This window comes from Neopelma chrysocephalum, unplaced genomic scaffold (genome assembly GCF_003984885.1).
Source record: "Neopelma chrysocephalum unplaced genomic scaffold, ASM398488v2 Primary Assembly neopelma1_24, whole genome shotgun sequence".
NCBI classification, from domain to species: domain Eukaryota; kingdom Metazoa; phylum Chordata; class Aves; order Passeriformes; family Pipridae; genus Neopelma; species Neopelma chrysocephalum.
The window spans coordinates 47,375,669-47,402,712 of NW_020897693.1; the positions used below are offsets into that span (position 1 = coordinate 47,375,669).

The 27,044-nt window shown below is 46.3% G+C and overlaps 1 protein-coding gene across 1 annotated transcript; it reads left to right on the forward strand.

Annotated features, from left to right (window-relative positions):
* Positions 1-688: 688 nt before the first annotated feature.
* On the forward strand, positions 689-20,195 carry TNFAIP2 (TNF alpha induced protein 2). The gene is made up of 12 exons (XM_027674028.1): positions 689-734; positions 6,663-7,011; positions 8,929-9,556; positions 11,172-11,286; positions 12,525-12,650; positions 13,424-13,524; positions 13,613-13,711; positions 13,907-14,030; positions 14,970-15,092; positions 15,963-16,118; positions 17,792-17,913; positions 18,322-20,195. Exons 2-12 carry the CDS (start codon positions 6,675-6,677, stop codon positions 18,461-18,463), a joined length of 2,073 nt encoding a protein of 690 aa, XP_027529829.1. The 5' UTR covers positions 689-734; positions 6,663-6,674; the 3' UTR covers positions 18,464-20,195.
* Positions 20,196-27,044: the final 6,849 nt, after the last annotated feature.

Consider the following 27,044-nt stretch of genomic DNA (forward strand, 5'->3'; position numbering starts at 1 on the left):
CCTCAATGCCCTTCACCATCTTTGTTGCCCTCCTTTGGATGCTCTCTAACAGCTTAAGGTCTTTTTTATATTGTGTCACCCAAAACTGCACACAATATTCAAGGTGGGGTTGCATCAGTGCAGAGCAGAGTGGGACAATCCCCTCCCTCACCCAGCTGGTGATGCTTTGCTTTGCTTGATGCACCCAGGTTGGCCCTCCTGGCCAAGTAACTGGCTGCCAGAGCACTGCTGACTCATATTCGACTTGCCATCGACCAGGACTCCCAGGTCCCTTTCCTCATTCTCCACTCTGTACATCCGGGGTTGACCACCCCAGGTACAGAATATGGCATTTTCGGCGGCACCTGCTCCATCCCGAATGGAGAGTTTCCAAGCCTGCAATGGGACACATCGCACAGACAAAGCCCTCGGGCAGTGAGCCCAGAGTGCCCGTGCCCCATCCATCGGTCTGTCAGGACAGGGCGCCGGGGCTCAGTTCCTCTGCAGGGACCGACCCCGGGGCCAACCACCCCCCGTCCGTGTCACCTTCCCCGCCGGAGGGGATTTCTCGGTTCTCTTTGGCTCGACCCACGGGCCAGGGGGGGCGTAGCCGGGATTTCCCGCTCGGTCCCGCCCCGAGCCCTTATAGCCGGGCTGCCCCGGCTCCTCCGGCAGCTCCGCTGACAGTACTGGTGACTCCAGCCCTGCATCCAGCCCCGCATCCAGCCCCGCCGCCGCCCGGGAGCCGCCGCAGAGTAAGTCCTTCGTGCTAACTGCCTGGAGCTCGGGTCTTTCCCTTTCCCCGTCTCTCTCGCTTCTCCTGAGCCGCCGCCGACTCCCGGCTCGCCTGCTGCGAGTCTGGGGAGCTCGGGGGCTCTCTGCTGTTCCTGAGAGGGGGAAACAAGTGGTAGGTGCTAAAGGTTGGGTTCCTGGACACAGCAACAGGTTTGAGTCTCGCCGGGTAATTATCAGAATGGACAATAAGTCAGACTGCTGCGAGAAAGGCAGCAGCTCCAGGCACACCCCAGAGCTAGGCACCGCAAGGATGTGTGTCTGGCAATTCCATTTTGACAGCTGGGTCTGATTTCTGTTGCTTCTTCCCAAAATTTCAGGGTACAGGCTGCAAGCAGTGACTACTGTAACCCCCCCACCCTCTAACTCTTTCCCCAAAATCCAGATGTAGGTCTTGGACACCAAGGCATCCTAAACCCAGATCAGGCACTGGGATCTGAGTCCAGCGTGGCATTTCCCACCCTCTCCTGTTTGTCTGGTTTTCCCCCAAACCACAGAAAAGTAACTGGATTATGAGTCACTTGGCCTGGCTGCACTGGAAAAACACCATTTCAGTGCCTGGATCCTGGATGGTCCAGGGCAGCCCATGTGGTCTGCACCTTACCAGGGTCAGTGTGCTAAGCTGGCACATTTCTGCATTGCCATGCTTTCCATTTTGTGACTGTAGTTTTTCCTAGTCAGGGAAGTACTACTGCCCCTAGGACTTGTCCTTTCCTTGAGCACTGAAAATCCTGTCAAAATTCCCTTCTGTCCTTAGGCAGGAGCCCCATATCCACTGTGTCAGCTCCTCAGGCACAAATTGAAAGGTTCAACCCCAGGGTTAGGATCCTTGGTGTGCTTAAAGTAGGATTTCTTTTTGAGGCTGCTGCAAAGTAAGGAAGAGATTTTCTGTGGTTGGAGCATATGGCTGATCTAGAAGCCATGGTCCCTTGCCATCACACCCAAGTTCAGAACAGAAAACCTGAAGAAACCCTCATTCTCCAAAGCATTCAGCTGCCTGTCCCCATCAAAGGACTTTGAGGCTTGCCACATCCAGTTGAACCAAACAAATGGGAGCAGAGAGCTTTGGAAAACTCAGGTTTGGGTTTGCTTCAGTCATATTCTCTATAAAAAGACGCCTGAAAAGCCGAAGAATTTGGAAGTGCCAAGAGAGGCTCCCAGGGAATATGTGTGTTTCTTCTCAGTTGCTGTTAGCTCGAGCAGTGAACTTTGCAAATTCCAGGCCTGAAAGCAGGATTCGGCTTTGGGAGCAGTAATATGAAAACAAAATTCTAGACAGCAGCAGCTGGTTTCTCTTTCAGAAGCAACAGCTTAAAATGATGCTGCCCAGATTTGAAACAAGAGGAAAAAGGACCATATTACAGTGCATTCTCTCTGCTTCTTTCCAATAACAACATATATGTATAATTTTCTCTGTTTGAAAAATTCTCTCTAATAGCAGGAGATGCTGTTTTACAGGACTGTTTTCAGTTGTGCTTTAGTAATTTAGGGAAACAAAATTCTCATTTAAAAATTACTGAGGCACTGCACAGCTATATCTACACTATTCCCCAGAGAGGTGATAACAGGTTTAATGCTGATTTAAAGCATCTCAGGCCAGATGAGATGCCATGGGATCCTCTGGCAGCTCTGCCACTGCCATTCCCCTGAGTCCCTTGGGTCCCTCATCACCCCCAGCCCTATGGAGGTGCCTGGAGTTGCTGAGGCACATGGACCGAGTCCCCTGGGAAGGCTCTGCTGCTCCCTTACCTTCTCTATTGGAGACATAAGTTTTGTTCCCCCTCAGCTTTTGACTCCACTAAGAGCAGAGCTTGGCCAGCATCAGGATGCTGCTGGACTACATTGGGTGGTGGGTGTCTCACAGGGGTCTGCAGACAGGAGCATGGATGTGAGCAGCACAGTGAAGTGTCAAGGTGGGGCTCTGGGTGGCCCAGCTTGTCTATAGACTGCAATTTCCCAGGCAGAGCCAAGTGGAAGCCAGTGGGGTATCCACTCAATACTTAATCCAGCTACCCAAAATTGTAGGAAAAAACCCCACCTCCTAGGAGGGCTTCCCAACTTGCAAAGATTGGGGCTGGCATCTGCATATACTCTTTGCTTTGATTAATTATCTGCTTATTTAGGAGTCACCACATAGTCTGAGGTTCATTAAACTCAGAGTGTCTGCACTGCTCTACTGCTTCAAAAGATTGTTTGACCTAGTGCAAGTTTCTTGTGGGCAGGGATGACCCCACTTCCACAGGGAACAGGTGGGGGAGGAACGGCTGATGCAAATGCAGAGAATAAACTTTGCTAAATGAGTCTGGATTTCTGAGAGGCTCTCGGAGAGTGGGGAATTTCCACTAAAACGAGAGATAAACCCTTGTGACCTAGGATGTCAGTCCACTTGAGGGGACCAAAAATCAAAACAAATGTTTGTTAATACTGGCAGCAGCTCAGGAAAAAGAAGTCAAAAAAAAAAAAGATCAGCAAAAAATTTCAGAGTAGGGGTAATTAGTCAATCTCTTCCCCAAGTCTCTCTAGCACGCCATGAGCTGCCCCTCACGAATGAGCTCGTTCCTGAGTGTGCTGCATGAAAGCTGTCTCCTTTTAGGAGGAAAAGGAGAAAATGGGAAGCCACTGTGCCAAGAGTCTGGCCTGGGCCCTTCTATGTCATGGCTATGCTCCAAGAGTTTCCGTTTTCCTTGCTGCCCACCCCAGAAGAGCCCCAGCTCAGAGGTACGTGCTGTGATCAGCATCGTGGGGAGGGCTTGCTCTATCCCACTGCAGCTACCCCAGCAGTCACAGCACCACTGTCCTAATGCTGCAGGACCTCTGTACAGGGTGGCAGAGGATGCTGTATGAGCTGTGCTACTCTTCTGTTTGGAAACTGTAAGCTGAATATCAAAAATAATTGGAGCTAAAGACTCCCCTGGCACAAACCATACTGCCACATAACAATAATGAGAATGATGATGATAACAGTAAATTAATAATAATAGTGAGTTGGGAACAATGCCATTGACCTTAAATCATTAAATTTCCCAAGACTTGAACTGGAGCTCCATGCCTTGGAAGTGATTCAGCATTTCCCTGGTGTTAACTGCTAAAAGAGTTAGGAGCCTGCTGGAGTTTTAACAGTCTCTGGTTTGAGAGCAGAATACAGGCATAGAGGAGCAGCCCATGGCTGCATCTAAGCCAGAGCCAAGTTCCTGGTGTGTCCTGTCTGCCACAGAGAGCAGAAGCAGATGCTGATGGAGGCAGAAGGTGCAGTGCTAGCACAGCATTTCCTGCCTGTGGCCCCCAGATGTAACAAGCACCACTTCCTTTTATCTGAGTATTTCTTCCAGAAAATATGGGGTTTTCTTCCATAAGAAAGTTTCTTATAGGAAGTTTCTTATAGGAAGTTTCTTACATTAAGTGCATGGCTATCTAACAATAAAGAGAAGAGATGGAGAGAGGAGTTTTTAATACCGCTTGCCATTAAGGCTGAGGCTGTAATTCAAGGTAAAAGTGGGAGCTGGGATTTACTGCTGGTATTTCCTACTGCAGATACAAACATAGGCCAACCAGCAGTGGCACACTGATAATCACTGGGCAAGCATTCAAGCTGGCCAAATGTGTGTGAGCATGGTAGCTATTGCATCGACAGCCTTACTTAGATGCTTAAGGCTGTCTCTTTCAGATCATTACCAGGACAAAGTTCTGACAGATGTTAAAAACCTTTAACCAGCTTAATCGTTCTGTTATGGACTCTCTTATGTGTAGTGTCACTTAAATGGTTTTCAAAGTTACATTGCATTCACCTTGGCATTGAAGAAAAACCAAAGCTGTTTTGAAATCCTCCTTTCTGATCATCATTCATCAAAACAAAAGACCTTAGGCTTTTGGAAAGGGAGAGGTACTTTCTTTGGTTAGAAAACAAACAAACAAAAAAGAATAATAAATGCTTTGTATGAAATAATTGGAGACAGAGAAAGAACTCAGCTGAGTCTGTGCTTGAAAAACAGGAAGGAAGGGATTTGGCAAAAATAATCTAAACACAATTATATATTGGGAAATGCAGGCTGGGAAAAGAACCCTACAAAAACTAAGAAAGCCCAAATCACTTACAGAGCATCCTTCTTACCATGATGATTTTTTTTTTCCCAGTGGAAATGTGAAAAAAAGGAGCTCTTCTCCACTGTTTCTAGGATTCTAGTGGGGCATCCTGGAGTGAAACGCAGGGGGTTTCCTCCCTCCTCCCCTTCTCAGTACATGTGTTGAGCACAGCTTCAGCCATGGCACAGTGCTGCTGGCACACTGAGATTAGCTCAGTTGGTTAGAGTATGGTGCTAATCATGCCTTGGATGTGGTTCAATCACCCTATGGGCCATTCACTTAAAAATTGGAATTGATGACCTTTGTGGGTCCTTTCTAACCCAGAATATTCTGTAATTTGTGTCTGCTGAGCTCTGGTGCTCAAGCCCCCTTTCCTTGCTCATGCAACTGGCCCTGCAGCCCTGGGGCATGAGGGCTCTGCTGAGCAGACACCTGACACCGAAACCTGATGCCTCTGGCAGCCCCTGTCATCCCACCTGTCCATAGCAGCATCTGAGGTTTGGTTTTTCCACTCTGCCACGGGTCACAGACAACCAGTTTAGCTGAGAACCACCCAGATACTACACACTACTCCCCCTTTATCTTCTTCCCAAATGAGTTTTCATCTTTGTTGCATTTTAAAGGCAATAGCATTACTAATCCTGAACATGACCTGAAGTCCAAAGCAGGGAGAAGGAAAGCTCTCAGTGATGCCAGGCTCTAACTGCTCTCTGTACCATCCAGCTGCTACCATTAACTTGCTGTTTCAAAGCTCTACAGTCGGCTGGGAGCCAACAGGAGGAAAGAAAATTAAAATGAAAAGCCACTATCTTTCAACCAGTTTGCCCGGAAATAAGTATCATGGTTTGGATCAGCATGATACATATCAACAGTATAAACTTAACAAGGGTATTGGAAGATCACCAGTTTGTGGCCTTATAACTGAAGCCAAATTCTTCCTTTATTTAAAGCCTAGTTCTTCTGCCCTTACTCAGTACAAGTAAGCCAAAACTTTCTTGCCTGAGAGTTCTTCGTACAGAAGTGTTCTGGTCTCCTTGAAAGTCACTTTATTTAAAGTGTAATTAGAATAAGGATTGGAAACTATGAGTCACTTGATTATAATTATGTAATTATTGCAAATAAATAATTACACAAATTGTCATAGTTGTACAAATAAGTATTTAGCAATATATTAAATTATACAGGAACATAAATAACTCTAACTATGAATTCTGAAAATATGTTGTAACAATAACAAATTCCTGTTATTACTTACTCGTAGTGCAAGAGTGTTGGTGGTAGAGTAGGACAAAGCAGGATAATGTCTGTTTAAACAAGGCTAAACCACCCTGATCCTCATGCCTTGTTTCTGTTTTCCCTTAGCAGAGATTGGCAAAAAAAGGCCCCAAGGAAGGTGGGAATTGATCCCAATGCCATATAACAGTATGAGAGTTTTGTGGTTGCTCTGAAGAGGCACAGGACACTTGTCTCACCCATCCACATTCATGTGCAGTATCCATGCTCACGTCCATAGCTGTGGAAAGCTCTGCTCTCCTGTGTCCGTACAAGCTCAAAGTCTCAAATCAGACCATCTGAATCACCCTTAAAATGACTCTTTGATTTTCTCTAGGTTCTTTATTAGACCAGAGAGCTGCTTACTTTCTCTCAGTTACCTGGGGTGACATTGCTCAGGAGCTCCCTTGCAGAGCTGTGCTCATTCCAGACGTGCAGCATTCTCCACACTGCCTGCCTGTATGCCTTGCCACATTTTTCCATGATATTTTTCTGGCTAACTGTTATAACCTGATCAATTCTTTTTCTGAAATTTACAGGCTAGAAGGAAAATGATGAAAATGTTACCCTTTCTCCAAAGTGGTCCTATTGGAATACGCAGTGGATCAGAGGGTTGCATTGGTCCAAACAGGCAGTTTGAAAACCCTTCGGCATCAGTAGCTGAGCAAGTCCCTGCCTGTTCTGAATCTTCTGTAGATGAGATCTGGTCCAGGAACCAGGAGAAGATGAGTGAAAGGCCAGCGGGAGCCTGCAGAGCTTCACGTGCCTCTTCCATCACGAGCAATGAGAGCTGCATCTCTGCTGGAGACAGCCCTGAAAAGGGCAGAGGAATAACGGGAATCCTTAGAAGTGCATTTAAGAAAATTAAAAAGACCAAGCCACCCAGTGGTAAGTGCTCTTCCATCCTCCTTGTACCCCTTCCAGAGCCATAGTTTCTTCTAGAGGGGCTGCACAAGGTAGAGAATTGTCCCCCAGAGAAGCAAGGACACCAATAGATTGAAGTGACTTTTCCAAGAAGCCTGGGGAAACATGGGCTGAGGGAGACATTGTCTCAAGTCACAGACCTTTAGTACCAAGGGCACAGTCCATTGGGAACTGTCAGTTTGCAGGTTTTCTGTCCAAAACTTATTTCTACCTCTCATGGGGGCACAGATTTCTGAGGGTGGGTGAGAAACCAAGGCATACCTCTCAACTCTGTTTCTCCATGAAACCACCACCCTGTGAAATCACAGAATGGTTTGAGTTGGATCATCTATTTCCAATCCCTCTGCTCTCCCAGTCTCCTCTTCTTCCAGGAACAGGAGTAAGCACCACATGCAGGTCTTTCCTGGGATTGATATATGAACATACAGCTTCTCCAGTCTCAGGCACTGGTCCTGCAGGATGCTTGGGGAGGTAGAGAAATACTTGCTTAGAGAAACCCAGCACCGGAGAGGAAAGTGTCCCTTGTCACCTCATTCATAAACTTTGCAAGCTGTACCTTAAAATCGGTTCATTTTGTAGCACTGCCTCCTTTACTGTGGGGCTCTTACGAAGTCTTATTGTTTTAGTACAAATTGTCTTATTTCCAGACAAGCCTCTACCTGTCTGACTGGTGCCTCCTTCTCCATGTGTCAAATGTTTTCCCTAACTGGTGGTTTTCCTTCTTGGCCTTGAATTTGCTGCTGAAAACAGGCCTTTTGTGCCTTTTTTCTTATCACTGCATTGCCCCATTCCCAATGTCTGCAACCAGAACTGCAGAAAATATTTCAGATGAGATACCACCTCGTACAATATGTTACCATTTTCCTGTCTCAGCTGGGCATTCCTCACTGGATTCATCCTGGGGTCATAACTGACATTTTCACCATCACTTCCCAGTAACGATTTACAAATTCTCCAGGCATCTCTCTTCCTCCTCCATTTCAAGCTGATTCACATCCAGCTTGAAGCAGAAAATCCTATTTGTTGCTAAGTAACTTTTGTTCTATTGAATTTGTATCTTGTTTTTTGTGCTATTAAATTTCAGCCCATCTACTATTCAAGTTATCCCATTGTTCCTGTAAAATGCACCAAGCCCTCAGTTTTGATAATGTCTCTGAACTTTGTGTAATCAGCAGATGCCAGTAGGGCACTCCCAGCTTTTATGCCACAGCCTCTAATGAGAATATGAAGTAATATGAGTTTCATGGATAATGTAAGCTTTCTCCAGCCAGGGTCCTCCATGCAAACATTACACACCTAATAAAACTTATTTTGGGATATCATTTCTCCAGTTTAACTAATAATTTCCCAGATTGCACTGTGTCAAGCAACTGGCTGCAGTTCAGATAAGATAGTTCAATTGTATTTATCTTGTCTGCTAAATGTGTCCTTCAAAACAATTTCACAGGTCAGGTTGTGCCAATCTATTTCTGGAAACCCATGTGGTATTTCCTCTAGCACATCTTATTTAGCTACATCTTTCCATCTGCATTTTTTCTAGAGCTGTGTTTCTGACTGGAGATCATATTAATGGGAAAGGGATAATCAATCAATACCTTCACAAGGCTAAATTCTGGAAAAAATCATAGGTAGCTCATGAATAGTTCTCCATATGCAACACACTGGTGATGGGTATTCAAACTGCCATTGCCCCAGTTAAAAGCAAGCTAGGAATAATCTGATCTTTAAATAAACAGATTTTCTATATGGTGAAGGAGCCCAAGATCTAGCATTTTAGAAATATAAGCATTTTAAAAAAATATTCCAGAACTGTCATTTTTTATAAAACATAAATTTAAGTCTTCAATCTTGGGTAAAGAAAGGCTGTTCTTTTTTCGCCAGTCAAACAAGTCATGATTCTCCTTGGAGAGCAAAAGCTTTGTGATGCCACTCAACATCTGATTGCCCTGGAGAAGAGCCTGTCTAGCAAAAGTGAGGAGGGACTGAACACCAGCCAGGAAGACATCGAGTCCGTCTATGAAGTTCTGAAGCACAAAGTCTTCAGTGTCTTGAAAGACTCCATGCTGCTAGCGAAAACAAACCCAGACCTGCTGCAGCAGGCAGTGGAAGCTCTGAAAGAGCAGGAGAGAGAAGATCAGAACTACATGTCAGAGAATCTACCTGACCAAAATATGCAATTTAGACCTAGAAAATGGAAAGAGCTTTGGATGGTTACAGTAAAGGAGTCAGTAGAGGCTCGAATGAAAGACACAAGCCGTACTCCTATAAATGAGAACCTCTCTGCAGTTGGCCAAAACCTCCTGCACATGGGAAAGACAATGAAAGATGATTTGACAGTGGTTGTAAAGTACATTAAAGAGCTTTATCCTCCTGAGTTTAATGTGTTCAGCATATATGCAGAATTCTACCATGATTATTTTGCCTCCCAGGCAAAGAAAAATGCTGAGTGTCATCTGGAAGACAAGGATATTTACCTTCTTCTCTCATGGGTGCACAACTTTTATCCAAAGTAAGTGAGACTTTTACAAGTGTTTATCCCAACACAGGTTCACTGGCTGCAAAACAGACATTTGCTTGATTTATGGATTAGTATCACTGCGAAGCAGTCCAATACCTGGCCAGGTTCTGGTATCACTGGTGACGTGCTAAATTACACTAGCTGGCCAGGACAGCTGGAAGGGACACCCTTAAGGCTGCTAGTCTGTAACTGAAGGGCTGATCCCACCATTCAGGCTTCTGGACAACAAAAACAGATGTTTAGAGCTTCACTTGTGGGGTAAATTGGTCAGGTTGATTGCCTTGATATCTATTCCAGTTACACATTTGAAATCATTCTTAGAAAATCCGGAAATTTCAGCTCTCTAGACCACAGGGGAGACAATAAATAGAACAACCTGAGACGCAATTATCCTGGGCATGGAGGATGTTGCTTAGGTGTTACCCACAGTCTGTGCTCTCCTCCCAGTTAGGAGACCCAGCCGTGCACCCCTGAGAGAGGACATCATCAGCCAAGGGTCACCCTTCATCCTCATGAACCCTGTATGTTATAGAATTGAAAGTATTCCGTGTTGTGGCTTATAGTACTGTATTGAGAATTGAGGGCTCTCATTTCTTAGGTGAAAACCAGTAATGTTTTTTCTATTCTAAAGTCATTCAACCCTCACCTCCATTTTTTTCACTGATAGAATATAATGAGTCAGTGTTGATCCTGGCAGCTTTCCAGAGCCAGTGTTATGCTCCACATCAAGATATTCAGGCCTGAACCAGTATGTGTTTGGAAATCAGTAGCTGTGAGGAGGAGGGCTCAGCCAGAGCAGCGCAGCCTGGCACGGGGACAGTGCTGGCCAGGGTAGCAGCTGCTTTGTGGGGTGTTCCCAGAGGTCACATCCAGGTGTTCGCTGAGGGACCACCTCTCTCCATGGCCAGCAGCAAAGGGAGCAATGAGGAGAAGGAGGAGGGCTGCACAACAGCCTGGCCCCAGCTTCCAGTGTCATACCAGAAACAGCCCATGTGCGGGAAGCAGGGCAGTGTACCTCTGTGGAGCTGGGTGATGTGCAAACACGGGGCTCAGGAGATGTTCAGGGTTATTCTCCTCAGCTCCAGAAGGACAGGCTGCTTCCACATCAGCTCTCACAAGTGTTGAGCTGAGCTCCCCAAGGCTCGCAGGTCTGCTTCCTCACAGCTGCTCAGGAGCATCTGGCTCAGCCAGCACGCGGTGGGAACATGACAGCAGGGTATGAAACCACACGCTGTGTTCCCAACCAGCCATGAAACACCAGCTTTTCATCTCCTCATGTCTCTATATTGATGGAGAGAAGTCATGTCCAAGGGCTAGACCCTCCTGCTTGCTTCAGGTCCCCCATGCCCACCAGAGCACAGTGACTGGTGCTCAGGAATTCAGAAGACCATGACTCCCTTCCCAGGGTTACTTGTGGTCCCACCGTCATAGGTCCCACCCCTGGCACATATTCATTTCCCCAAAGTCCTGCCCGGACTAAGGACAATGTACATTTCCATCTGTTTTTTCACTGAGATCCTCGAAAAGTGTTAGTGATTTGCATCAACAGCTGTCTTCAATTACACTGCCCTTGCAAAATGTGATTGTTTGGCTCTTTTCATTCCAGAGATATGAGAAAAGATCATGCTTTAGCCAAGGAGTTGGATAAAGTTAAGCTTGGAAGCCTTTTGCCATCAAGTCTGAGCAAAGAGCTTGAAAAGAAATACCTTGACAGTGAAGAGGTGAGAATCTGTTCAGTCACTCCTCTTCCCTTTACTGCTCCCCTATGACTTCTTGGAGAAGCTGTGACTTGTCCTGAACACACAGTTCTCACCTGTGGGCCATACACCCCACACACCCTTCCAGGGAGAAGTAAAAGCTTTTGTTTGGTTTTGAGACACAGGTCAGCTTTCTGCTAGATGGGACTTGCAGAGCAAACTTCTGCTTAGCCTTGGGAGCCATCAGAAAAGAACTGTTCTGTTCTTGTAAACTGCATGGTAGGACGGGGAGGGGGGAATCCAACAATTAATCTTCATGGGCAATTTTCCAGTTGCCTGTTAAATCTCCAGAGGGATTTGTAATCCCTCTCATAGTAATATCGAAAGGATCCCAAATTATTCCTGGTCTCTCCAGAGGTCCCAGACCATGGGTGAGTGCAAAGCATGGAGATCTGGTCTTGAAAAATCTGTTCATTTGATGGAGAATTTCTTGGTCTGCAGATGATAAAAGTGGCTCTGGTTTTTGTATCACTTAATAGAAACAAGAAGCAACTTCTACAGTACTCCCATAGCTCAGTGCTTTTGGCATTTGGGGCTGGAGTTCCTGGAAAATGAGAAGACAAGTTCCAGGTTCAGATGTAGCTCTGATGGTTTGCATATGGGAGAGGTGGTGTGAGGTCTGCAAAGCCCATGAGTGAGGCACTGGGAGATCAGCAATATGTACCAGACACTGTACAGACCATTTCCAAAGCCTCACTGCAGTGTGCACTCAGAGGGGTCAGAGCAGAGAAAACCTGAGAGCATTTTGTTTCATTCTCCAGCGCTTGTAAGGCATCAGAAGTGCTCGTGAAAAAGGATTGCAAAACCAGGTAGCACCGCGTGTGACACACGGGCAATGTGTGGTTGGTGGAACTTGGGCTCTGGCACATGCAGCTGCCTGCAACCTTCCTACTCACCGCTCCCCTCCCTGCCCTCCTAATTCCCACGGATGTGGTGGGGTGATGAAACACAGAGTTTCATCTTCATTCCTACCTTGAAATACTCAGCTCACTGTTGCATTGGTGGATACTGTCAGGGGGTTGTCCTTGTTGCTGTTGTGAAGTGGTGGGTTAAGCATCTTGTAACAAGGAGCCTTCCCAGCCAGAGCCGAGGAAAAAGTCTGCTGAGCCAGGCACGAGGTGGGTGGGCAAATACAACCTGCATAAGGCAGGAGCTGCTGCATCCATGTTGTGGTAAATGCTGTTGTTCTTCCTTCCTTAAAGGTTACTGTCAAAAATTCTCTGAGCAAGTGTTTAGATAAAGAAATCCAAAGATGGAAAGAAGACAAAGAACCAGAGAAGCTAAATGGGCATTTTCAGAGTGAACTCCTAGGAATATTTGTTATCCAGGTAATACAGAGCTATACTAAAAATAGACAATCTCATCCTTCACCTACTTGGGATTTGAGACCAACTGTGGTCAGTAGGGGAAAGCAAAAGGCTAAGTCACTTCTGTGAGGCAGTAGCAGAGGTGGGTGGTACAGGGGAGCCCAAACCCCCATGGTCTGGCATGGCCCTGGTACACCACATGCTGGAGGCAAACTCCTCTATAGGCAAAATGAGAAGGAATGCTGCCTTCATTCTCCTCGTGCAGTCTCTCCTGCATCCCCAGCAGCAGAGAGACAAGAGGTTCCTTGCCAAGCAAGGAATCTGTTGCTTGCTCTCAGGGAGACTGTCACAGGCAGAGCTGCCCTTTTCCAAGCTCAATGCTTTCCCTCCTCTGCCTGCAGAGAATTAGTCAAGCGTACTTTTAAAAAAATAAACCTTTCATATGATGAGGTTGTTGTGATTAAATTGTATTTTAATGCCATCATATGACATTCAAAAAAGAAAAAAAAGAACAAAACCAAGTGTCACTTTCCCTTCCTCCTCAGCTATTTTACAGACTTTCTTTCATGCTTCTTTCTTCATTGCCTCTTCCCATTTGAAAATGAAGTTCAAAACTGGCTTGAACCCACTAAATAAGTAGAGCTGCTCCGTATGGCTCATTAGCAGGGGGGATGCAGGAGAGCTGGGTACAGTTACCTCAGTTAAGGATCTGCAGCCTCTTTGACCAGCCAACCTGGCTTTTTCAGAGCAGGCAGCATTTAATATTGATCTTGCTTTTTTTGTTCATTTTTTAGAGCATCTACAGTGGCCAGAAGCGAGCCCAGGACATCAGCAGTGCTGTGGGGGAGGAGCTGTCTCAGCGCCTGTTGAAGGAGCTGCCTGCCTTCCTGAGGAGGTGCGGTGAGGCAGCCGCGGGCAGCGGGGCTGGCAGAGCCGCCCGGGCATGCACTCACCCACCTCTCCTCTTCCCATCTCCCCTCCAGCTACAGGGATGCTTTCGAAGACTTTAAGGAGAAAAGTAAGAAGCACACACACTACAAGCCTATACTGATTGCAAATATTAACAACTGCTGGAATTTTAGGTAAGGGTCCAAGAGAAAAAGTTTTGTCCTTCCTCTGCAGGCAACCTATAGTAGTGTGATGGAGGGGAGGTACTTCAGAGTGAGCAGAGATAGATCCATCTGCCTGCAGAGGAAAATTTGGAGACCTCTGAATTTCTCTTCTCTCTCTATCATTTTAGGGTAGACTATTCTGACCTTGCTGATATTTCTTTGCAGAGAATACATAGAGAAAAACGTGGCAGAAAAGGACGACAGTAAAGCCGATATCCTCAGCACTCTTGGCGATATTGAAAACAGTGGCTTTGACGTGCTGCTTCAACAGCTGTTTGCCCAGCTGAAGGTACTGTTCCCATGCCCCACACCCTCCTGGCTCAGCTGGTGCCAGGGCAGGGCATGTTCTCCTGCTCTGCTATCTGTAGCTTAAATCTCTGATTCAAATCAGCAAAGTTCAGAAGGGCTCTGGGCCAGGGCACAGCGTCAGTCCTAGCACAAGCTACTGCCAGAAAACTCCCACTAACCTCTGCTTGAGCTGGTCCTCAAGCCTGAAGGCAAAATGGGTGCAGTGACACAGGCATGACTGTGCAGGTGACATAACTCGTGCTGATTGCATCTGAGACAACGGGCTGCAGGAGGGAGAGTCTCAGCCTGCAGCTGTTTACTCTCTGAAATGTAGGAAGCCATTAGAAATGGCATAAACTGCAATTACACAGCTTTTGGCTTCTTCATAAAGGTGACCTAAAGGGCAAATTAGGCTTCTTCCTTTTTTTTTTTTTAGTGTATATAACACAAGCTTTTTAAGTTACGCAATTGGTGGAGGGGAAGGAGGTGTAGGAGTTGGGAATGTTTAGCCACAATCTCTCCTGCTTCCTCTGTAGAACCTTTTGGAAAGCATGACAGAGCAGGGTTGCTTTTTATTTTTTTAATTTTCATGTTAATTTACTGTGGTTGAGAAAAATTGAAAACCTCTCATAAGGATTCGGTTTTTTCCCCCTGATAGTTCCATAATTCTCTAATCAGATGAGATGGTGTGGACAAAACATTAAAAATGTGGAAATAAAAAGTATGAACCTTTTGAGCCCTTGGTCTTCTCCATCATGAGGAACCAAGAAGGGGACACAGTCCCCTCTTCCCCCACCCCTGTAAGCCATTGTCACACACCCCTGCACAGGACTGCACGCTGCCCTCTCGCTATGTAGGATACTGTACATATAGCAATGCTAAATATAAACGTGCATAGGATTTGCTTTGAGGCAACTTAGCAGATTTTCCTTTTTTTCAGCCAATGTATAAGAAGTTCACAGAAAATAAGTGGGACTCCAGCAACGAAATTATGGACGAGATCATTAAAACCACCAGCAAACATATTTCAGACTTCCGGACATTAAGGGACCCTTTTTACCACGTAAGTCCAAGAGAAATATTGGAGGGATTCTGGGATGCTGAGGCTGCATTTTCAGCTCTGATACTCTGTGACTCAAGTTGTCTTGACCAACACTGAGCTGGTGAGCTGGCCTGGCATTTGAGAGCTGCTTAGGCAGTGTGCAGTTTACCTAGATTAGGCATATAAATCTTACTCTTCACTGACAGAAGCAGACTCCTGTAGCTCTGCTGCAGTGTTTGCAGAGGGAACTACTCCTGATGTAAAGAAAGTGCTTTAGAGACCACCCAACATATGGCTTTATTTATGGATTTGGTTTAGCAGTCTTGAAACACAGATGCAGTTGTGTGGTTCAGTCTCATTGCTCCTTTGATTGCCCTAAGGACTGGAGGATACAGATGCCACTGGGACAAATCCCAGATCACCGAGCCAGAACATCTTCACTGGTGCTGGAGTATATATGAAACATGATTGTATAAAACAATATTTGATTTCCTGCCTTTGTCTTTTTAGTAGCCGAAACAAATTGATGATGTTTTGTGTATTAGAGAGAAGAACAGGAAGAGCAGCATGAATTCCTGTTTCTCTCTAATACTGTTACTTCTCAAGCCCATGGAGATCTTTTCTTCACTTTAAACTCTTCCCAGAAGGAAACAACATTTGGAAATTCCCATAGTTCACTAGAGTACAAAGAAATTCTCGGCATCTAGGATGTGGCGTAACCAGCCTTGGGAGGTTGGCAACCAGCACCGTTCTGACATGTAATCAGCAGCAGGCATTGGTGGGGCATGTCTTACAGCACCCAAGATGATTTTGTCCCCCATCCAGCCTCATGGTTTGTCTTGTCTCCAAGCCAAAGGGAGATGGATGATTCCCTCCTCTCCTTCCCAACAGGCTATTGTTGAGAAGATCCACACCCGTTTGGTTAAAGAGTACATCGTGAGGCTGCTGAAGAGGAAAGTCAGCCTGAAAACTCCAGCACAGCAGCAAAATCTGGCCCAGCAGATCTCCAAGAATGCTGCTGACTTGGAAGCCTTCTGCATGAGCAATGTATGTGAGTGCTTGCCTCGAACACAAGAGCACGGGGCATAGACACACAAAAAAACAAGGAAATAAATTTTCTGGGGCTTCTCATTAACCTTTCCAACTCAGTTTAATTTCCTGGAAGGCAGGACCTTAGGCAGGAAGAGGTCTCCAAGTGTCTCTGCCACCACCCTGCCCCTCCCTGGTTGGAGAGACATGATTTCATCCTCCTTTGCCCCATAGGCAGTTTCCTTTTGAAGGTTTATATTAATAGGACCAGAAGACTTACACAATCTTTTCAGGTTTCAGTGCAACTTCCATGAAGTCTGAGTTTTGACTGTGTTATGATCCAATTACTGAGATATGCCTCTGCCTGAACTGAGGTGCAAACAAGACCATATGCTGAAGACAATAATAAACAGTAAATGTGAGGTAGAGACATAAAAAAAATAGAAAAGAGTGAGAGGAGAGAGAGACAGACAGATCAAGCAGAAGACAGTCACCACCCATGGATCCAGTGGTGTTCCATTGGTCCCTCTTCATCCTGGTCTTCTCAGTGGTGGGGATCCCAGAGTCATTCTTGTGGAGATACCACCTTTATACAGTCCAAGTTCCAAGTATCCACAGGGTGGTCGCAGATGCTGTTCCCAAAACTTGGGACGATATATGTATGAACAGTTGCTTCCTTTCCCACAGTTTGCCATAGTGGGTGTTTTTGTCCAGACACATTAGGCAGGATGTGCTAACCAGATCTCCCCTCTCAAGGCCTCAAATTAGCATCTTCCTGTCATAATTGTCTCCTTCTGTGCTTATCTCAAGTTCCTGCTCTGGTGGCTTATCTTATGGCAAGTTCCTTCTGTGGCCTTGACAGTGTTTTGATGCAAGCAACTGTGCTCTTTAAGTCCTTACAGATTTTTCCCTTCTCACCTGTTTTCCCTCACTCTGCTGCTTTTAAGCCAGGCAGAGGCTAAAGCAGGAAGCACAGGGTCTCTGGTATATAAGGGATTCCTCCACAGGAGCCATTGCTGAAACACCTCTCTTTGTCCTCCGAGATCACTTCCCTCCTTCCATGCTTCTAAATTTGCCTGAAAAAAAGCTAAAAGCTAAGCCAAACTCTGTCCTCTACCACCCCTTGAGCATTTGACTGGAGAAGGAACAAGCCTGAGTTTCACACAGTGTGGGTGGGAGGGTGGGAGGTCAGGCAGCTGCATCTTGGGAATTCCAATGGCCAGGAAGGAGGTCTAATTGGGGCTTTTACCTGAGAGGGCAGGGAGTGGATTTTGGCAATGCCTGGAGATGCTAAAGTCAGGGTTGTGTGTGGAGCTGGGAGAAAGCAGCACATGGCAGTGCATTACGTGGCCTGTCAGACCTTGTACGCACACTGGGCAGTGAAGAAACCCAGAGAAAAGAAAATGTGGCGGGAGGGAAGAGCAGAAGGAATCTGTCCAGGTGGATGTGGAAATCTCAGTCTTATGGCAAACCCCAAACCTCTTGTGTAAGAGGATTAAAAACCATCAAAAAGCTAATCCAATTTTTCCGTGACTGACCCAGGCGGAAACACCACTGAAAACAATGGAGACACCTCAAATCACTGACCTGTCCTTCCTCCTTCCCCGGAAACAGCCTCAGGAGCCAGCTCTTAGGCTGGGCACAGATTTGCACCCCCAAGTTGCTCTGCTAACCACTTTCTCTTCTGGCAGGGATCTCAAGCCACGTGGCTGAATTCAGTGCTCCCCAAACTGGCTGAAATAATCCGACTTCAGGATTTAGGTGCTATTAAAATTGAAGTTGCAACACTTGCCACAACATACCCAGATATCCGGTAAGAGATGATGAAACAGATTTGCTAATGTTCATATGGAATTTTAATTGAGCCAAGAAACAGTCAAATAGGGATATAGGTGACATTTATACAGCCTGAGCCTATGGAAATGGGTGGGAGTTGCCTGCCAGGCTGTGGCAATCCCGGTGCCAAATGGACAACAAAGGAAAATATGAATAAAAACCTATTTACATATTCCAAATTCTGGCCTGATTTTCTCTTTTGCCTTGGAGATTCCCTTCCCTACCCAAAACGTCCCAGGACAGTGCTGGGTCCTGTGTAGGATCGCCAGCTGCTGAGCTGGCCCCCACCGGGGACCTCAGTGCCTGCTGCAGGGTGGGGGGCTGCATCCTGATGTGGAGAAGTGTGGAAGGAGATAACACTTGCCCGTTTTTTTGTCTTTCACAGCAAAAGGCACCTGGAAGCATTCCTGCACATCAAAGCCAATTTGTCCCGCAGTGAACAAAAAAGCATCCTGGGCTACTTGGCAGACAATAAAGCCTCCACACCGCCCAGGGCCATGCTCTTCTCCAACATAAACGTGTCCTAGGCCAAGGCACCCCTTGGCACCCCCTTGTGCTGGACTGTCAGGTGAGCCAGGGATAGAGACTGTTCCCCTGGACAAACACACAGCACACACTGCCACCTTTTCCTATGGAAAGTGCTTTGTCTTAATCTGGTGCTCAGCACCTCTATGGGAATCCTTGTTCTCTGTGTGAAGATGGGAGGAGAGTGCACCCACGAGAGATGCAGTGCCCTCAAGGACTGGGGCTGCTCCTCACACCAGCCATGGATTCCCCCCCAGAGTCTCCTTGGTGCCACCACGTTCTCTGCCTGGACACTGCCTTGGTGCTCTGACCTCCATCTACCTCTCAGGGTGCCATGAAGGCCACGTCGCTGGCTCCCTAGCTAGCCCAGACCAAGCAGGCACCACCTGTGTAGATTTCTTTTGTCTTCTAAAGAAATGGAGAGAAACCAAAACTCAAGCCAAAATTCAGAGATGTTGGAAAAGTCCCATGTGAGCATGTTTGCACCCCCTTTGCCTTTCTCAGAGCCATGCAGGGCAGCTGTGTTAGGCTAAAGGGAGAGGCCCCAGGTTTCTGGTGAGGAGGAGCTGTAGTTCAGCCACGGAGGGCTCTTGCCATCCCTCCACACTGCAGGACCCTGGACCCAGGACTTAGAGTGGCCACAGCTGCACGCTCTGACTCAGCAGCACCACTGCCCAGGGGCATCAGGGTTTCTGAACCGGCCCTGGAGAGCACGTGCTTCCTTCACCTCTGTGAGGTGGGAGCACCTGACCCCCTGGCAGACAACCCCTCTGCAGTGACCCCATCCAGTGCATCTGCACAGAGTGGCACCCTGCTAACTGAGCTTGGGAGCAAGCTGCCTGTTGCAATGGATTGTGCAGCATCTAGTAAAACACTTTGGATAATACTGAAGCCCTTCCTTATCAAGGAGAGGACTTTTCCAGACCCCGTTAACAACACAGTCTTTGAATGGGGTGTGGAACTGGTCTCAAATGCCATCAAAATGTACTGAGCACCCTGTTTGCATCACCATTCTCTTGCTTGCTCTTTCCCCTCTTGCTGTGAGGTAGATATGATGTGAAAACACAAATGGGTCTCTTGTGAAACTGTGTTTTGTTTTTTACAGCCCAGTTTTTCTGGGAAGCTAATCCCTTGCCAAAACAGCACTGTGTTTCATTGGAGACCTTTCTCTTCTGTTTTTTTTTTCTGTTTCAACTTCTGTATCAGTCTGTGGAAAGTCACTCCAGAAGGAAGACACACGATGACTGTGCAAACTATATCATGTATTTATATGCATATGCAGTATACCACTGGTGTATTTTTGCATCCAATTTTATTTTTTTCTCAGTTAGAGATATTAATTTACAATGTTTATATTTAAACAGTATTCAAATACGCTAGAAAACTGACTCATTTATTCTGTCTCTGGCTGTTGTTTACTGTGTTGCCACATGTACTCCTATGTCCTTCTTTGAAGGGCCAGTCCTTCCACTACTCCCAGCCTGCTCTGGTGAATATCACCCACTGGTTCCAAATAGGGGAGAATCTTGCTGGACTATAGACAGGCTGGTAAAGTAGAGGCACCCTCTGTTTGTACTGTGTATGGGTCTCATAGCCTGGCTTTCCTTGCTCTCTGGAGCAAGGACCGCCATGTACACCGTGTTTATGGTATCTGGTATAACAAGATCCAAAATGTCAGCCTCTAAGCACTACCACAGTCTCAATGTTGAACAATAAAAAGATATGCATTTGACATATGCATTTGCTCTGGCATTGCCTTCCTCCCTCTCTGTTGTCTCCTCCTGTTCATATGAGCCTTTAGGAGATGCAGCCCACCAGGATTTGTCCCCAGCTGGCCCTGCTCACAGGGGCCTTTTGCCCTTCTCACAGTTGCTGTTAGCCCCATGGCATTGCTGCTGCCCTTGTGAGACAGACAGAGTGCTGCAGGCAGTTCACTAGCAGTGGCCAGTGCCACAAACTGGGAGAAGGAGTCCTTTGCTAACAGGTTTTGTGGCGAAATCGTAGCCTGAGCGAAGAACACTGCTTTGGTTTTAGTTTGCTGCCTGGCCATGGGCAGCACAAACCACTCTCTTCTTATGTAAGCACACTCACACAAAACTCATATAGACACATAATTAAACAAATTATTATTTAAACACTTAGCTACAGTTTAAAGCAAAATGCCAAAATGACTTCTGACAGTGCTGAGCACTCAAGAGAACTGTCACCTATTGGGTAACATTTTCTTTCCCAATTAGTGAAAGGTCATTTTATTGCTATAAAAAATGGATTTTGATTTAGGGATCTGTTAAGGGCCGACAGAAATGCATAATAGAAGTATTGTGCTGATCTTAAAAAAAAAAATATTCCAGCTAAGTAAGTACTTGAAGGAAAACTGTGTATCTATTTATGTATCATAATTAGGATGGGTAGGAGAAAATGGTTTTCATACACATTTCATAAGCCATATGGAACTGCATTGTGCAGTTCTCCCCCTCCTGCTATAAACCCCCAGCTTTCAGCTCTAATAAGCCCAGGAAACTAATTTATTTATCTTCCCGTATGACTCGACATTTACAATGGCATTTGTTTATATTTGGCATATTACACGTAGCCTAATAGTTTCAGGACATTGCATAAATGTCTTCTGATAACAATGTTAGTTTAATATGATAAATAGCACTCCTATAAACTAAGTAAAATTTTCTGAGGTCAGTGTGGCTGGATTTTCTTTATCATGCAACCTCTGCTGATGCTGATGCCTGCCTCTCCTTGAAGGCAGAGCAGATAGCCAAGATTAAAAAAAATAAAATCAGTTTTACAGAACAGTTAAGGAAGCTGGTTGCTGGGCACAGACAGCTCTCCCAGTTGACTGTCATCAGTGCCACCAGGACATCAGCCTACAACAACAATCGAATTGGGCATGGGCTGAGCTCACACATGCACTCACACACACTCTTGGCTCCCTACCCACCAAGCGCTTCCATCATTTGGCAGCAGACTTGTAATTTTCAGTGCAAAAGACAAAAGGACACAAACCACAACAGGGGTGGATGGAGGCATTTCTCACCTCCTTTACTCCCACAGGAGCCATCTGTGGGTTGCCAAGTCCCCAGTGACACCTGGGGAACTTCTGCCCTTGCTGCAGGGGAAGCCAAAACATCCAGAGAGCTCGCGGACTCCTCCCAGTGTGAGCAGGACTGTTCTGTTAGAACCTATCTTCCGAGAAATTTTGAGTTCTGCTGATCTGGAAATGAAGCCTTAAGCAACCAGAATGCCTGCAATTCCTCTCTTTGAGCCTGGATCTTCTCTCTAGAATCCCCTGAGAGATAACAGCACTGGACTAAAGGCCACAGGATTTCTTGATGTGCTGATTTTGAGAGACACACTAAAGCAAAGAGTTCTGGTATTTGAGCCTTTGCAAGTTCTGCCTACATCTCCAGGTGGACAGTCCTGGCTTCAGTGACATGCAAAGTGACATGCCTGAGTGACACAGTTGCTCACCTACTAATTGTTGTAAAGCAGGAGGAGTACGTGCAGTAATATCTTCACAAAGGATGTGGCAACAATTTGCCAACATCCATTTTCAAATCTTATATTTACCTTAGCTACTATGAACTTTAATAGGAGAAAACCTGGAAACCTCAATCCACTTGGAAGAGATCTGAAGCCTGGCAACACATGGAACATCCCAAAGGAAAGGTGCCCCTGCAGTGAGTGGGACAGCAGAGCCTCCTTCCCCAGGGGAATTAGGGCACACAGGCTGCGGTCCTGAATCTCCCAGGATGGTTTCACTTGCTGCCCCATCATCTGCCCCTGCTTCGCACAGCTTGGGTCAAAAGCCAGCGCTGGGGAACAAATGGGCATGAGCCAATATCCCTGAGCATCAGGAAGGAAGGATATTTTGGGAATGGGCTAGAGGCCAGTGACCTTGAGTGTGACACCAGCAAAATTGTCTTTTGCCGTGCTGTAGATTGAAAACCATGAGAGTAATTTCTGCCTTCCTGCATGACTTAAAAAGAGGAAGTGGCCAAACCACCCACACCGATATTCTCGAAACACAAAATAGCTCTTCTGTAGCCACAATAATAAAGATGGAAGTTAATGTTGGGGGATTTCAAGAATTACTCATCAGTGCAGGAACCACAGATTTCCCCCTTAGCAAAGATGCAAATCCACACTGACAGGAAGGGAGGTGAATCCCGCCTCCTGAGAGGAAACCAGAGGAAATGTGATGGAGCAGAGACACACATCAGGCTGTTCAGGTGATGTTACTGAAGGAAAGTTAATTGTGTTTTTCAAAGCAATACAAAGTTTTTAATGTTACCATGAAGAGAATGTTTGTACCTGCTGGACACAATCTCTGCCTGCTACCAGGGCTTTCTCTTTTAGAAATAATATTTTAAAAAACCTTTTTGAACTGATCAGCTTGGAGACTTCCCTATAGAGCCATTTTTCTTTTCTCTGGGTCTTGTCCCCAGGTTTTCAGTTCCCTCTTTCACCTCTCCACAAGTCTCCTAATATCTGCCAACACTACCCAGTAGTCCCCTTGGACCATGTTCTCCCAATCTTCTCACCCTTCATCCAGCACATGGGACACAAAAAAGCACATTATGTACCAGCACCCAGAAAAACCACCATTTGAGGTAGAGGATTTCATTGCTACTTATCCAAGCAGTTTTCATCCAAATAAGACAGAGCATTGGAGCTGTAATAACTCTCCTAATGGACTAATAAAAGAGGAAGACTTAACATTTAGCAGAAAAGCTGAGCTCTCAAAAGTACTCATTAATGTTGGAACGGCTGTGAAGGGGAAAGATTAGCTCTGAAAGGGAGGAGGTTATAACAAGCTCCTAGGTAGAACAATATTGGTCCTGGAGTCTTCGAGTGATTTTGAGCCCTGTCCCAAAGGCTGGAGGCCAACCCCAAGTCCCACTGGCAAGAGCAGTGCAGCCTGAGAGTTCAACCAAGCACACAGTTTAGAGAAAATAGCAGGATAAAGTTAACAGTGGTGTGTCCTGGCTAACAGAGGGCTGTTTCTGCTCTTTGGTTTCATTGTAATCCCTTCTACTCTACCCCAAGGCTGTAAGAAGTGGTGACAACCACCTGAGCTGTGGGGCAGGAACTGTTATCTTCATGCTCCCGCACAGCAGACCCCTGGTCTTTGGCAAGGTCCCAAATTCACTCATCGTGACACAGCCCCTCCACAATCTGCATGGGGGCTATGCAGACCCAAAAAGGTTGGTTGAAGCTACCCACTCCCCCTGTGGGGAGTGACAGAGGTATTTCCAATTCCCCAAAGGAAGCATTCAGCCCAACAGGATCCTGGCAGCCACCTGCTTGTGACAAGCTTGTGCAGACACTCCTGGACCACACCAGCCTTGAGGCCAGTAGATGTGAAAGGAATGTCACCTGCAGAGGTCACACTTTATTCGGTGGTGTCATTGCTGTCCTACCTGGGCACGGGTAGTTTGCAGAAATCGTCTCTGAGCAGCCTGGTGTCCATCCCTCAGAACACTCAGGAGTCACAGAATCACAGAATATCTTGAACTGGAAGGGACCCTTCAGGATTATCAAGTCCAACTCCCTGCTCCTCACAGGACTACCTGAAAATAAACCATTTGACTAAGAGGATCATCCAGGTGCTTCTTGAACTCTTGGCAGGCCTGGTGCTGTTATTACTTCCCTGGGGAGCCTGTTCAAGTGACCAACCACACTCTGGGTGAAGAATCTTCTCCTGACCTCCAACTTAAACATGCCCTGAAGTAGATGAGGAAAGGATACCCTATTCCACTTCTGAGGGATCACAGGTAAGTAAAGAGAGGCAGGTAGAACCCAGAGACAACTCCTGTGATCTTGTAGGACAAAAAGACCCATAAGAATTACTGAAAAAGGGAGGAAAACTTTTGCACACGCTGGGTGAGCTACACCTGCTCCTGGAGGAACCTTGGCAGCTTGCAAAGATGTCAGAGGTAAGATCTCCAGGTTAGTCCCTGACAAAACACAGCATGAGTAGTAATCCAGATAACCTTTGCTGTGTATCAGTAAGAGAAACTTGGAGGCTGCAGAGGTAGAGAGTGAAGTGGGAGAGCAGCATTCAGGTACCTGCCATGCCTCTGGCTGTGCTCAAAAATCTTCTGTTGGTCTTTGTTTAACTGCCCAGCTCAGCCTCCCTTTTCAGATCCATTAAAAATATCACCAGGACTAAAGTATTACTGTGGAATGCATGAACTGCCCAAGCTCCCATTTTTGTTTGATTTGATTTCTCTACGAAGCTTCTCTCGAGGAGCTCAGATTGCATTTACTTGGGGAACATTTTGTCAGATCAGCACGTACAGCACAAAATCAATAGCAGCTTTTGAAGAAAGAGCAGATTCATCAGTCAATCAGAACAACTTCTTCAGCCAACTTTTCTTGGGCGGAAGCCACATTGAAGAAAAGGAAAAGTTCTAACTTCCTTCCATCTACCTCACAACCTCACCCTCCATGTTCCCTGTGGACAAGGAGTAAAACCCCATCTCTCCATGTAGCACTGTCTCTGTACAAAACCCTATTTCTGTACAAAATAACACTATATCTATCCAGGTATGATTTCTAGTGTCATTTTCTACTGTCTCATAAAAATAACTCTATACTGCAAGCTTCAGCTTATTACTCAAAATGATACTAATTGCCCGTTTTCATGCGTTTCAATATAGCTTGACTTGAAAAGCAAATTTCTGCTTTCAGTAGTACACGAGCAATGCTTCCATGTTAATGTGCAAATTATCATGAAGAGAATCAATGCACAGCAGACTTCTGCAATCTGTTTACCTGTCTATACACAGAAAAAGTTCTTCATAGAGGTGCGTTCCAGACAGAAATGGAGGCAATAAAATCTATACGTTTTTGAGAGCGGGAGGTGTGATGAATATATAGATCATTTCTTAATCAAAGGCTCCCGCATCACACATGCACACAGTGCCCCCACACAGATGCTACCACCATAACAACTATTTTTCTTACAGACATATCTGCATCCAGCCTTTTGCCCAGTTTCAGCCCTTCGAAGAACAGGTTTCTGGAAATTCAACATTTTTTCTCCACAGAAAGTGGACAAATCAGGATATTTTTTTTGGCAACTCAAACCACGAAATCTGGAACCCGAGAGCTGGTTGTGCTGATGTGTGAAACCCCCTTCCTCTTCCCATGCTCTGCCACAACGTGGGCTCAAATGGGTTTTGGTCATCATTCCTTCTGTTAACTTTCTCTGCAAGGAAAACATCAGAAAATTCAGGCCACGCAAGTTCACAATGTTGTAGGAGCTTTAACATGTTATGGCAGAAACGCAAACAATGTGCAGAGGACTTCTCTGTCTTCTCCAGGTCTGTGAGCCATCAACAACCTGTGTTTCAGTTGTGCAATTCCCACCTAATGTATAAAATAATTCAATAATGACAAATCATCAGTCCTGAAATTCTGAATTCTCTGCATTCTGGAGCTTTTGGTATGCAAACATATGCAGGGTATGCCTGAAAGAACAGGGTGGGCATCAGTCCCTCAGAGGCTGATGTGACTGGTCTCACAAGCCAGTGACAACTATATGGTTGTTTATTTTAGGTTTTTCACCTGCATGTCATCAGGGCAGCCTGTGAGGTCTCTTACAAGAGGTGTTCTTCCTCTCTAGGACAGGCTGAGGAGTCACCCCAGGGCCAGGGGCAGTGTCACCTCTCCTGGGAGCAGAGCTGTTTGTCAGCTGTTTGTTGCACGAGGGAAGTTCCTGCCTATGTATATAAGGATGGGAAACAACCAGTGCTGCAACCAAGTGATTGTCCATCTCCTGGATAAGGAGGGAACAGGAAGAGTTCCCAGGAGGAAGGTGATGTGTGTCTGCATGTCCTGGGACAATGTCAGAGGACAGCTGATCTGTGGAAGGGAAGGGTGACCTAGCACCAGCACCAGGAAGGGAACCCAGAGCTGGTCTGTGAGCAAAGCTCTTTAAATATTGCCTCTGTCAGAGGCTTCTGATGGGCAAAAGCCAGAGAGCAGGAGCAGGAAGAGGCAGGAGGCCCTGCTGGTGGAGAATTTGTGCAGGTGGTGGCATTTGCCTGTCTTTCCTGCCTTCATTTACATCCCTCATGAGTACATGCCATGGTGTTCTCAGGTGGAACAACAGATGGTGCACACCTGGCTGTGCTTTTGCTCCTGCTTTCACCTGACTTGGTGACTGCAGCATGAGGTGACTGGGTAGCGATGGGCTATCCCCAACAGACCAGGGCATTCCATCTTCAAAGACACAATGAAACAACAGTCAGGGGCTGAAGCACTGTAACACAGTGGCCCAGCTCCCCCAAATACTCCTAGCCAAGGGCATTTGAGGTCTGCAAAGGCATCTCCTGGGGGCCTGGGGGGTGGGTCTCATACACAGCATGAGTGGGGACAAGTGTCTGGACACAGGCAGAGCCACAGGAGGGACATTAGAAGAGTGAGTGAAAGCCAGAGAGACACAGTCTTCAAGGTCAGATGATGACCAGCCTAGGACGTGTGGCTCTATATTTGGCAGTGGCACAATTAGGCAAATATTCATTTTCCCTTGAACCATAGGCAGGGCAACGGCTGCCAAAG

What these genes read in the sequence shown, in the direction of transcription:
- TNFAIP2 (XM_027674028.1), top strand. Translation starts at nt 6,675, where the DNA reads ATGATGAAAATGTTACCCTTTCTCCAAAGTGGTCCTATTGGAATACGC. An exon ending in AAAGACCAAGCCACCCAGTG is followed by an intron (nt 7,012 to 8,928) that starts GTAAGTGCTCTT and finishes TTTTTTCGCCAG; the next exon opens with TCAAACAAGTCATGATTCTC. An exon ending in TAAGGGACCCTTTTTACCAC is followed by an intron (nt 15,093 to 15,962) that starts GTAAGTCCAAGA and finishes CCTTCCCAACAG; the next exon opens with GCTATTGTTGAGAAGATCCA.